The sequence below is a fragment of the Phacochoerus africanus genome, chromosome 3, assembly GCF_016906955.1.
Source record: "Phacochoerus africanus isolate WHEZ1 chromosome 3, ROS_Pafr_v1, whole genome shotgun sequence".
NCBI classification, from domain to species: domain Eukaryota; kingdom Metazoa; phylum Chordata; class Mammalia; order Artiodactyla; family Suidae; genus Phacochoerus; species Phacochoerus africanus.
Genome location: NC_062546.1, coordinates 171,969,283 through 171,983,326, shown reverse-complemented (window position 1 = coordinate 171,983,326; position 14,044 = coordinate 171,969,283). Strand labels below are relative to the sequence as shown.

The window sequence follows — 14,044 nt, the reverse complement described above, 5'->3', positions numbered from 1 at the left end:
TAAGGATCTGGTGTTGCTGTGAGCTGTGGTGTAGGTAGTAGACGCGGCTCGGATTCTGCGTTGCTGTGGCTGTGGTATAGGCCGGTGGCTACAGCTCCGATTCGACCCCTAGCCAGGGAACCTCCATATGCTGCGGGAGCAGCCCAGGAAATGGCAAAAGGACAAAAAAAATAAAAATAAAAATAAATTAAAAATAAGTACTGGATAGCTTTGTTGACTCTGTTCTAACAATGCCGCAATAGAAATAAAAATAAAATGTCTAAGAAAGCTGCTAAATAGAAAAGTCATGTATTAATAAAGAAATAATTGGAGTTCCTGTCATAGCTCAGTGGTTAATGATACCGACTAGGAACCATGAGGTTGTGGGTTCAATCCCTGGCCTCGCTCAGTGGGTTAAGGATCCGGCATTGCCGTGACCTGTAGTGTAGGTTGCAGATGCGGCTGGGATCCCGAGTTGCTGTGGCTCTGGTGTAGGCCAGCGGCTACAGCTCTGATCAGACCTCTACCCTGGGAACTGCTACATGCTGTGGGTGCGGCCCTAGAAAAAGACAAAAAGCCAAAAAAAGAAAAAAAGAAATAATCCTAGGAAATACTCATTGTGCTGTTCAGATCAGCCTATACAATAACCAGTAGGAATAAGGTCAGTTAAGTAGCAGAAATCATGGCAAAGAGTACAGGCTATAGAATGAGATCTAGATTTCTCTTCTGCCTGCACCTCTTTCTTTCTTTCTTTTTTTTTTTTTTGTCTTTTTGTCTTTTTAGGGCCGCACCTGTGGCATATGGAGGTTTCCAGGCTAGGGGTCAAATTGGTGCTACAGCTGCCGGCCTATGCCTGAGCCATAGCAACACCAGATCCAAGCCGTGTCTGCAACCTACACCACAGCGCACAGCAACGCTGGATCCTTAACCCAATGAGGAAGGCCAGGGATGGAACCCACCACCTCATGGTACCTAGTCGGATTCGCTTCTGCTGTGCCACGACAGGAACTCCAGCCTGCATCTCTTAAGCTAGTTATTTAACCACTCTTAGTCTACATTTCCTCATCTGCAGAATGAAATAAATACACCAATTTTTTAGAGTCATTAGAATAAATGAGATCATGCATATAAAGTGCTTAGCAAAATACCTGGCACACACACAGTAAGGGCCACATAACCATAATTTTCATTATTATATACTGACTACCAATAAAATTAGACCAGAGTGCCATATATAAAATTTCATTAGACAAAAAACTATATATTTTGTTGTAAAAAAATTAACTGCCTTTCAAATAGCTAAAAATAAGTATCTTGGCTTATATTTTAAAATCTTGGGTTCTACAAAAAATTTTTTTCTATAAATGTATTTAGTACACAACTCAACGTATGTATCGTTCAGAAATAGTCTAATTTGCCAAATCTGAATGTGGAATATCTCAAATGAGTACTCTGAATCATTACTCTGGCTTGCCAAGCATCTGCTGAAAAACGATCAGTTCATAAATAAGATTGTTTTAATAAATTAATGTACTATATTCCTACATTTTAATAAATTAATGTACTATGTACTCTGATAGCATATATCCTGGAAAATATCTATAATGTTAGGTGTATTATTTAAACCAACAAACAAAAGTGAAAGATGTCAAAGAACAATTTGTTTCTACTGTACCTTAGCTGCTTCCTTACTGCATACACTTGTTCTACTCCTTGTGATACTAGTTCTTGAATTTTATGTGCTACCTGAGGATGTAGACGTGAGGGTAATGCACAATTCTCATCTCTAATTGCAGTATCCTCTTCTTCAAGAGAAGACATAGGAAAAGGGGAAGGTGATAAAGGGAGGCAGGGAGTCTCTAATTCATGATACTGATGAGCCTGTTGCGTAGGTAGCTGTACATACCACCTAACAAGAGAAGATATTTAAAATCATACTACTAGACAAAGGCAAGGGTCATAGTTACTTGAATTGAACCTGGGCCTCAGCAGTGAAAGCACCAAGCCCTAAACCACCAGACCACCAAGGAACTCCCCAGTCATAGTTACTTATATTAATACGCATCAAAAGAAGGAATAATCTTTTAAGAAAATACATGTGATTGTATCATATTACATAAGTATAAAACTTTTAAAATTTAAATAAATTAAATATAAATAAAATACATATAAATAAAATTTAAAATGTCCTCTCAAAACCTTTTCTTTCTTCAAATGGCTGCACCCACGTCATACAGAAGTTCCTAGGCCAGGAATTGAATCTGAGCTGAAATTGCGACCTACGCTACAGCTACAACAATGCCAGATCCTTTAACCCACCGTGCTGGGCCAAGGACTGAACCTGTGCCTGCACAGTGACTCTGGCCACTGCAGTCAGATTCTTTTTTTTGTTTTGTTTTGGCTTTTTAGGGCCGAACATACAGCATGTGGAATTTCCCAGGCTAGGGGTCTAATTGCAGCTACAGCTGCCAGCCTACACCACAGCCACAGCAATGTGGGATCCGAGCCACATCTGAAACCCATACCACAGCTCAGGGTAATGCTGTATCCTTAACCCACTGAGCAAGGCCAGGGATCAAACCCACGTCCTTATGGATACTAGTTGGGTTTGTAATCCACTGAGCCACAATGGGAACTCCCTGCAGTCTGATTCTTAATCCACTGTGTCACAGCAGGAACTCCCTCTCTTAACTTTCCTAAGATTGGTTTTATACCCAATTTAAAAAAATCTTTATAAACTCTTACAGACTTTTACTATGACCTTAACATTAAGGAGGGTGCAGGATTTAAGTCTACATGAAAATGGTATTCAAGATTTCATATTAAGTAAATTTTAATAATTAAAAGTCTCATTACAAAATAATGAGACTTTTAAAATCATTATCTTTCGAAATGTGTATTTTTGCATTCCTCCACCATTTTGTTCCCAAATTACAACTTCTGTGTTGTATCTATAATCATTCTAACCAAAGAGTAGATGTAATTCGGTGCCTATAAAGACTGAGCTATGTCAGAGAATCCCCTCCGACAGGAGCTCAACATACTGCCTCTACAACACTCCAGCTCCTGTTGCCCCCAAGGAGCAAGACAATATAATGCAATGCAGAAAAACAGACACCAGGAAAATAAATTGATCTGATAGAATACTGTTTTAATAAATATTTTTATATAAAATGCTTGCATTGACTGACATTGTGTGAAATGGAGCCTACTTAAAAATTACACGAATGTTCTGAAGGATCTAATTATTGACTATATTCATTTTTCATTATACTGAAAATTTTTCTAAAGATCACAACAACTGTATTCCATACATCTAACCCCATTACACAATTGCAAATTCTTCCCTCAGATTGGCATATAAAGGAAAGTAATAAAGAGAGCTAATATTTATTTAAAACCTGAAGCTTAAAAAAATATAAAATGGAATTTTATATATGGTTTAGAACACAAATTTAGCAGCCATAAGTAATCTAAGATGGATTTAAAAAAATATATATATTTTTTTGCAAGTTCAGCTTGTAATAAGTATCTGAAACAAAGTATTAAATATATAATGAAATATGTTGTTAAATACATATTTGTCATTTGGGGAAAAACAGTATACAGAATTCTTTGGTCAAAATTACCCACAATATTTGGCAGATAAACTGAATAGCTATACAGCAAAAATCATTTTAATACCCAGGAAGCTACAGGTAAGAACCATTTCTTAATGAAATAATTGAAAACCATTTCTTAATGAAAAACTATTATAAAAACCATTTCTTTCTTTTTTTTTTCTTTTTGCCTTTTCTAGGGCCGCACCAGCGGCATATGGAGGTTCCCAGGCTAGGGGTCTGATCGGAGCTGTAGCTGCTGGCCTACGCCAGAGCCACAGCAATGCCAGATCCAAGCCAAGTCTGCGACCTACACCACAGCTCACGACAACGCCGGATCCCTAACCCGCTGAGCAAGGGCAGGGATCGAACCTGCAAAACATGGCTCCTAGTCAGATTTGTTAACCACTGAGCCACGATGGGAACTCCATAAAAACCATTTCTTAATGAAATAATTGAAAAACATAATATAATTTCCCTTACAGACAGAATTTTTGCAAATAAACCGAGTAATCTGTAAAATAAAAGAATGACATAAATGTCATACCTAAGAACACCACCAGCATCCATCAAGTTCTTCTTCAGCATGTTAAAGGCTTTCTCCTGCTCCATTCGGATGATTTTCCTGTCAATTTTGGGGTCTGTAGGAACTCTATACTCAGGAAACTTCTGTACCTTTTTAATATAAATCCTTTTTGTAAGAAAAAGAATTTGTTTCATTATATAATAATTTAAAGAAAATCTAACTTAAGATCAATCAGAGGTTTACTTTAAGGAGCTCCATGTGGCTCAGAGGGTTAAGAATCTGGCACTGTCACTGGCTCAGGTAGCTGCTGTGGCATGGGTTTGAGCCTTGGCCCAGTAAATTCCCCATGCCATGGACTAGGCCAAAAAAAAAAAAAAAAAAAAAGACATGAATCTAAGAAGTTTACTTTAAGCATCAAAATTTAGAGAAAATTTGATTAATCTAGAGAGCATTCAGATGACTATGCAAAAGAAATGGCATATTCCCAATACATGATACTTAGCAAATTAGCAATAATCATTACTGGTATTTCTGTTGTGGCTCAGCAGAAATGAACCTAACTAGTACCCATGAGGATAGGGGTGTGATCCCTGGCCTAGTTCAATGGGTTAAGGATCTGGCATTGCCTCGAGCTGTGGTATAGGTTGCAAACATAGCTCAGATCCCATGTTGTTGTAGCTGTGCCATAAGCCAGCAGTTGCAGCTCAGATTCTACTCCTAGCTTGGGAAAGCCATATGCTGAAAGTTCTGCCCAAATAAAACAAACACACACACACACACACAGACAAAAAAATAACAACAACCAAAAAAACCCCAGTAATCATTACTTTAGCAAAAACGTCTAAATAATATTTTTTTTTCCTGGATCTGTCTCTTCTCCATTCTCCTGGAAGCTATAAACACACTTTATGCCTGGATTACCTTCATAATTTCCTTCCAGGGCCTCGGGGCCTCCAGTTTTCTTTTCTTTTTTAAACTTTTTAGGTCTGCATCCTCAGCATATGGAAGTTCCCAGGCTATGCAACCTATACCATAGCTCATGGCAACACTGGATCCCCAACCCAGTGAGAGAGGCCAGGGATCAAACCCACATCTTCATGGATTCTAGTCAGATGTTTCTGCTGTGCCACAAAAGGAACTCCCCAGTTTTTCATTTTTTAAATCCACTTGCTATATCAATGCCACAATAATTCTTCACATTTGTATTTCTCTGTTGAAGAATGTATCTACTCTTTTTTTCCTTTCCTTTTTTAGGGCTGCACCCTCAGCATTTGGAAGTTCCCAGGCTAGGGGCTGAATCAGAGCTGCACCTTCTGGCCTATGCCACAGTCGCAGCAATGCAGAGTTGGAGCTGAGTCTGTGACCTACACCACAGCTCACGGCAATGCAAGGTCCCCAACCCGCTAAGCAAGGCCAGGGATCAAACCCACATCCTCATGGATACTAGTAAGATTCATTTCTGCTTCACCACAACAGGAACCCTGCATCTATCTGCTCTTTAATCAAGTACAAATTTTTTAGCAGCATTCATGGCATTCTATATGATTCTAGCTTATTTACCCATATTTTAATTACTTAAAATATAAAATTGCTTTTTTTTTTTTCTTTTTTGGCCACCTTGTGGCATGTGGAATTTCCAGGCCAGGGATGAGATCTGAGCCATAGTTGTGACCTACACTGCAGCTGTGGCAGCAGAGGATCCTTTAACCCACTGTGCCAGGCCAAGGATCAAACCTGCATTCCGGTGCTAGATACTGCCAATCCTGTTGTGTCACAGAGGGAACTTTGAAAAGCCTTCCCAACTGGTTTTACTTATTTATTTATTTTTGCCCTGTTTGTGGCACATAGAAATTCCTGGGCCAAGGATCAAATCCACGCCACAGCTGTAACCAGAGCCACAGCAGTGATAACACTGGATCTTTAACCGCGAGGGAACTCCCTTCTTAATTGGCTTTAAAAACTTTTTGAGAATGCTGAGGTTTATAATATGAGCTATAATGCTAAAATAAAATGTTCCAAAGCTCAACTACATCCAAACTTCACATGTTATTTTTAAACTTCATCTTATGATTTAAAACACTTTCAAAGTGTGAAAAAAGAATATTACTAAAGGGTATTATCAAAATCTTTTATTGGTGCACATTCTTCATTTTCACCCACGGCAATAACTACTCAGTAGTCCTAGTTCACCTAAAATTTACTATGTTGGTGTTATACATTGCTGAATATAATTGGTAAAATCACTCCACAAAGCAACTCTGCGCTATCTGTCAACATTTAAAAAGAATATAACCATTACCCTAGAAATTTCATTTTAAGGAATTTATTCTATGGATAGACCTACACAAGTGTACAGATAGGCACAATATTATTAACTGCAGCTTTGTATATAATAAGAATACTTCTCAGCCTACATGTTCATCATTGGAGGACTAAAGTAAATGACAATTCATCTATAAATGGATATTATATGGCTATTAAAAAGAAGGACCCATGGAGTTCCTATTGTGCCTCAGTGGTAGCAAACCTGAATAGTATCCATAAGGACATGGGTTTGAACCCTGGCCTCACTCAGTAGGTTAAAGGATCCAGTATAGCTGTGAGCTGTGGTATAGGTCGCAGACGGGGCTTGGATCCCATGTTGCTGTGGCTGTGCCATAGGCTGGCAGCTATAGCTTGGATTTGACCCCTAGCCTGGGAATCTCCATATGCCATGAGTGCAACCCTCAAAAAAAAAAAAAAAAAAAAAAAAAGGAACTGTGAAACTAATATAATGTTATACGTCAATTATACAACCATCTTTAAAATCAATCAATAAAGGAACCAGTTCATTTTTAAACAGACATGGAACCAGCTTTCAGATATATTGGGAATGAAAAAAAAAGCACAGAGTAGTATATATCATTATATTCACACTAGTATGAAGCATAAATAGCTGTGCAGTAAATAACCACAATAGGCATTCAGTATGGAAATAAATCAATGTAAATTCATAGCAGGAAAGAAGGTGTGGTACTCCTAAGTTTAAGGAAATGAAATACTAGTAATCTTTACTGAGATGTTCACCATTTATGAGGATAAAATAAGGTATACACCCAAATGCATATCTTTGCAAGGTTCCTCAAGAAACTGGTAAGAGTTGTTGCCTTAAAGTGGGACACAGGAAGCAAGGGTGAGAGGAAACAGATTTCACTGTATACTTTTTAGCACTGCTTAAACTTAATAGATATGTGCATATTAGCTAGTCAAAAACAAGTACTTAATGAAAAAGTAAAAGAAAATAAAACTTACCGGGCTGGACAAGTGGCTTTGTAGAGCTGACAGGACCTGCTTTCCTGCTCACTGATTTTTTTTAACTGGAAACCTTTTCTTCTTGGCCCATACTGACACTCCATTACCACAGCTCTACTCCCTGTGGGCCAAAACCAACTATTGATATTAATTCAAATATCCATCTGTTCTGGATATTAATTAAAAATAACTTGGTTGTGGCAATGTCAAATCTAGATTTCCAACTATAATCAGTAAGTAGGGAAGAAAACATCAGTAAGTCTTATTAAGATGTACAAACACAAAGGAGTTCCCATTGTGGCTCAGTGGTTAACGAATCCGACTAGGAACTATGAGGTTGCGGGTTCAATCCCTGGCCTTGCTCAGTGGGTTAAGGATCTGGCGTTGTCGTGAGCTGTGGTGTAGGTCACAGACATGGCTCAGATCCCGCATTGCTGTGGCTGTGGTGAAGGCCGGTGGCTACAGCTCCGATTCGACCCCTAGCCTGGGAACCTCCATATGCCACGGGAGCAGCCCAAGAAATGGCAAAAAAACAAAACAACAACAACAAAAAAAGATATACAAACACATAAACTTTAAAGTTTATTGTAATAGATACCAAATGTACCACATTATGGTAAGGAAATAAGCAAGTACCACATTTACTGAATGTCAACTGATATTTACACGCATATGATTTTTTAATAATAAAATTTTACTACTTTATAAGTATAAATTAGCAAATGCTACATTTGTTTGTATATATTAATGACAACTTAAATTTTTATTTCCTCTTTTTTGTCTTTTTAGGGCCATATCTGCAGCACATGGAGGTTCCCAGGCTAGGGGTCAAATCAGACTGTAGCTGCTGGCCTTCCCACAGCCACAGCAATACCAGATCTGAGCATCTGCAACCTACACCACAGCCCATGGCAACGTCAGATCCTTAACCCACAGAGTGAGGCCAGGGATCGAACCTACATCCTCATGGATACTAGTCAAATTAGTTTCCACTGAGCCATGATGAGAACTCCCTTATTTCCTTTTTCTATTTGAGCTACTAGAATAGTGTGATGACTAGCCTTTAAGATGGCCCCAGTGATCCCTGCTTCCTAGTATCAATGTCCTTGTGTAATTTCCTCTCCAGGAGCATGGACTAGACTTATTAACGTACTTCTAATGAATATGGCAGGAGTCACAGGATGTTTGTTTTTTGCCATTTCTTAGGCCGCTCCCGCGGCATATGGAGGTTCCCAGGCTAGGGGTCAAATCGGAGCCGTAGCTGCCAGCCTACGCCAGAGCCACAGCAATGTGGGATCCAAGCCGCATCTGCAACCTACCCACAGCTCACGGCAACGCCGGATCGTTAACCCACTGAGCAAGGGCAGGGATCGAACCCGCAACCTCACGGTTCCTAGTCGGATTCGTTAACCACTGCCCACAACTGGAACTCCAGGATGTTATTTTTGATATTAGATTATTAAAAAAAACACAAAACAACCTGTGACTTCCATCTAGGGTACTTTCTTGCTCTCTCTGGTTGAAATCAGATGTCATTCAATAAGGTAGCTCTGTGGAAAGGCCCGCATGACAAGGAATAAGGCCTGCCAACTGCCAGGTAAATGAGCTTCAAAGCAAATCCTCCCCTAGTTGGGCCATGAAATGACTGCAGCTCCAGCCAAGACCTTAACTACCATCTTATGAGAGAACCTGGGGCAGAACCACTTGCTAAGCTGCTCTTGGATTCCTGACCCAGAGAAACTGTGAGACAATAAATGTTTGCTGTTTTCAACTACCAAATTTGGGGTAATTTGTTACACTCCAATAGACAATACAAATAAGTAGATGTGAAAACTATACAATGTAAGTTTTAAGTTGAATATCCTAATCTATGTAGAATAGGGCAAACTTTTCAGATGTAAAACCAAAAACACCATTCATGAACAAAAACGTTGCTAAAGCTGACATTAACCTCTATTTAAAAGACATCACAAATAATGGTAAAAGGAAAATCAGTTTGAGAATCAGTATTTTATAATACATAAAACAAAGAACTAATATGTTGAGTATAAATAACCAAAAATAGGAGTTCCTGCTGTGGTGTCTCTGGAGCGCTGGGATGCAGGTTTGATCCTCTGGTCAGGCACAGTGGGTTAAGGATCTGGCAGTGCCGCAGCTGCAGCACTGGTCACTACAGAGGCTTGGATCTGATCCCTGGCCTGGGAACTCCATATGCCATGGGGTGGCCAAAAAAGAAAATAAATTTAAAAATAAAAAATAGGAGTTCCTGTCGTGGCGCAGTGGTTAACGAATCCGACTAGGAACCATGAGGTTGCGGGTTCGGTCCCTGCCCTTGCTCAGTGGGTTAACGTTCCGGCGTTGCCGTGAGCTGTGGTGTAGGTTGCAGATGCGGCTCGGATCCTGCGTTGCTGTGGCTCTGGCGTAGGCTGGCGGCCACAGCTCCAATTAGACCCCTAGCCTGGGAACCTCCATATGCCGCAGGAGCGGCCCAAGAAATAGCAAAAAGACAAAAAAAATAAAATAAAATAAAATAAAAATAAAAAATAAATTTTAAAAATGAAAGTAATAAAAGAACCATAGATAATTTTTAAAAATAAAAATTAACTATCAAACAGAAAAATGGCCAAAGAAGGAGTTCCCATTATGGATCAGCAGGTGAAGGACCCAGCATTGTCTCTGTGAGGATAAGGGTTCAATCCCTGATTTCACTCAGTGGGATAAGGATCTGGTGTTGCCGTAAAGTACTACATAGGCTGCAGATGCGGCTCAGATCCAGTGTTGCTGTGGAGTAGGCCTCAACTGTAGCTCTAATTCAACCCCTAGTCTGGGAACCTCCATATGCTGCAAATGTGGCCGTAAAAAGAAAAAAAAAAATTGCCAAAGGCTATGAAGAGGCAATTCAGAAAGAAAAAAAAGGATATTAAATAAATAAAGACATGTTTATCTTCACTAGTCAAAGGGAAAGGCAAATTAAAACAACAGTAAAATACTACCTCACACACCTCAAATTGGCAACAATAAAAAAATTTGATGGGAGTTCCCTTGTGGTTCAATGGATTAAGGATCCAGTGTTCTCACTGCTGTGGCTCTGGTTATACTGTGCAAGGGTTCAATCTCTGGCCTGCGAACTTCTGCATGCCGCAGGCACAGCACCCCCCCATGCCCTGGCCAGAAAAAAAAAAATTGATGATGCACTAAAACAACTGAATTGGAGTTCCCATTGCAGCAAAGTGGAAACAAATCTTGGATATGGTGTTGCTGTTCCTGTCGCTATGGCCAGTGGCAACAGCTCCAATAAGACCCCTAGGCTGGGAACCTCCATATGTTGTAGGTGCGGCCCTAAAAAGGACAAAAGACAAAAATAAATAAATAAATAAAACAACTGAATCCACTGATCAGTCTTAAAGTTATAAATGTTACATAGGTAGTGTTAAAAGGACATAGCATACCTACGAAGTATTCTTGGAAAATACTTTAATGAAGATTAAATCTGCAATTAATCAAACCCCAAAGATCTTAAAGTTTACAGAAAATAAAGAAGATAGATAAAGGAATATGCTTTAAAACACCACAGAGGAGCTCCCACTGTGGCTCAACAGTAACAAATCTAACTAGTATCCATGAGGATGAGGGTTCGATCCCTGACCTGTTCAGGGGTTAAGGAACCAGCACTGCTGTGAGCTGCAGCATAGGTTGTAGACGTGGCTCAGATCTGGTGTTGCTGTGGCTGGTGTAGGCTGGCAGCTGCAGCTCCGATTCAACTCCTTGCCTAGGAACACCCATATGCCACGGGTGTGGCCCTAAAAAGCAAAAAAAAAAAAAAAAAATTTAATTAAAAAAACCACCACAGAGATGGAATCAGCAAAATCTCGAATATAGCAAACTCTACTGGACAAACAACCTGAAGGAAAAGAGGAGAGAAATTTTTAGATGGGAAGAAATTTAACTAAATTTAATCTGTGAACTTCGCATGCGAATTTGAAGAAACCTACGAAAAAAGAACTATGAGATAACTGGAGAAATGTGAGCACTGGACAGCTTATGACATTATATTACTACTAATTCATTTACAGTGTGATAATGGGATTATCATTATATTTTTATATCTACGTAGAGAGTCCTTATATGTCAGATACATTCTTCAGTATATTTTATATACTTTAGTAAGTATTGATGAAACAATCATCTAGAATTTCCTGTAAAGTCACCTTGGGGAATGAAGAAGTGGGGTTATAAATGACACAAGAATGACCACATGCTGATACTTGTTGAAGCTGGATGACAGATACACAGAATTATGAGATTTCATTTATTATTACCTCTACTTTGATACACATATGAACCCCCATTGTATAAAGATTTTAAAAAATCTGACAATGCTAAATCACAGAATAATGTGGGAAAGGGAAATTTTCATACATTGCTTAAAGGACTAAACTTGATACAGGCTGTCAATCCCTCACATATGATTCTGAAATTTAAAAAGCACAGGAGTTCCCGTCGTGGCGCAGTGGTTAACGAATCCAACTAGGAACCGTGAGGTTGCGGGTTCGATCCCTGCCCTTGCTCAGTGGGTTAAGGATCCGGCGTTGCCATGAGCTGTGGTATAGGTTGCAGACACGGCTTGGATCCCACGTTGCTGTGGCTCTGGCGTAGGCTGGCAGCTACAGCTCCGATTCGACCCCTAGCCTGGGAACCTCCATATGCCGCGGGAGCGGCCCAAGAAATGGCAAAAAGACAAAAAAAATTAAAAAATTAAAAAATTAAAAAAAATAAAAAGCACAGAAAACAGGAGTTCCCATTGTGGCTCAGTGGTTAATGAATCCAACTAGGAACCATGAGGATGCAGGTTCAATCCCTGGCCTTGCTCAGTGGGTTAAGGATCCGGTGTTGCCATGAGCTGTGGTGTAGGTCGCAGACACAGCTTGGATCTGGCATTGCTGTGGCTGTGGTATAGGCCAGCAACTGTAGCTCGGATTAGACCCCTAGCCTGGGAACCTCCATATGCCACGGGTGCAGCCCTAGAAAAGACAAAAAGACAAAGAAATTAAAAAATAAAATATAAATAAAATAAAAAGCACAGAAAACAAATTCTTTCGGAATTCATTTGGCTATAAAACCTGACCTGAACTTTCTGAGGCTAGTTATACCCTTATTTTCCATTTATGTGATTATCCATTAAGTATTACTGTGTTTTACTATAGGATATGATCTATAGAATACTTGCTAGGAATATTCTGTAATTTATTACCATATTACATTATAAAAATTTATAATTCTGAAATACATCTGGTCAAAAAAATTTTAGAGCAGGGATTTTTGGACCTGAACAACCACTTTAGAGAGCAACTTGAGATAATCCTGTACAGACGAAAGACGCATACTTCATAACTTACCAACTCCACTTTAATGCCTACACTCTAAAAAAACTACTTCTAACTATCCAACAGAAAATGTACATTGTAGAGGTTAGACTATAGGTCTCTTTGTAATACTGACAAGATGGAAACAACCTTAAATGACCATTAGCAGAAAAATAATTGTAGTTTGGTCATATGCTGAAATGATCAAATCTAAGTAATGGTTTAATATTATATAATTTAAATTATAATAATATAATATATAATGTAATAATTTAATTGGTTAACTAGAATCTGTAAGTATCAATATGGTAGATTTCAAAAAATGAGTGAGTGAAAAGTTTCCCTAAAAATGCCTATAGTTTACTACTTACATAAACTTTTAAATATTCAAAATAATAAAATGTTATTATAAACATGTATGGTAAAGTGTAAAAATATAGACTGGAAAAATACACACTAAATTCATGTAGTGGCTCCCTGAGGAGAGTTTAAAAGGGAAGAGAACTAGGAAGGAGAATAAAACTTGGGGCAGAAGGGTTACATCTTTCTCTAAGTAGTTCTGTTTATCCTCAAACGCCCAGGATGAGGCTACAACTCCTCCAGTGGAGTCAGTGCCCCCACAGTTCCGAAATAAATCATTTATTTTAAGGTTCTCTGGGGTCGGCTAGTCCTAGTGTGACTCTGGAAATTGTTTGAGACTCTACTGCTTTAGTAAACACTAACCCAGTGTTTGAGAAAGCTGTCTGTAACATACCTAGTGGTTGGGAATGCTAATACTAGAATTCTATCAAATAACTCTAGATTGTATACAAATGCTATACAGTAACTCCAGAGCTATAAGCTATATAAAATAGACACAGATTTTTTTTCCCCCCCACAGGACAAAACAAGAGAGAAGAGGGAGTTGTGGCTCAGTGGTTAACGAATCCGACTAGGAACCATGAGGTTGTGGGTACCATCCCTGGCCTTGCTCAGTGGGTTAAGGATCCGGCATTGCCGTGAGCTGTGATGTAGGTTTAAGACGTGGCTCGGATCTGGCGCTGTTGTGGCTCTGGCGTAGGCCGGTGGCTACAGCTCTGATTAGACCCCTAGCCTGGGAACCTCCACATGCCGCAGGAGCGGCCCAAGAAATGGCAAAAAGACAAAAAAAAAAAAAAAGAGAGAGAGAAGATATCTGGATTGAATGGAAAAAAAAAAAAAAACCATCCAGCTATACATATGTAAAACAATAAAACTGCTCTATTGTTTAGTTTCATTGAATAGTTCTACCTGGAATTTGAATATTT

At 39.1% G+C, this 14,044-nt stretch overlaps 1 protein-coding gene across 8 annotated transcripts in view; it reads right to left on the bottom strand.

Moving 5' to 3' along the window:
• Positions 1-14,044, bottom strand: part of CARF (calcium responsive transcription factor) — a 92,596-nt gene that overhangs the window by 50,945 nt on the left and 27,607 nt on the right. For 5 of the 8 annotated variants that reach the window (XM_047773267.1, XM_047773268.1, XM_047773269.1 and 2 more), the window contains 3 exons: positions 7,396-7,516; positions 4,126-4,269; positions 1,655-1,888 (listed from right to left, as the gene is read on the bottom strand). In XM_047773267.1, the coding sequence (XP_047629223.1) occupies positions 1,655-1,888; positions 4,126-4,269; positions 7,396-7,516 (499 nt within the window). Of the gene's footprint in view, positions 1-1,654; positions 1,889-4,125; positions 4,270-7,395; positions 7,534-14,044 lie in introns of all 8 variants that reach the window. The other 3 variants (XM_047773275.1, XM_047773271.1, XM_047773270.1) reach the window with 3 other exon arrangements.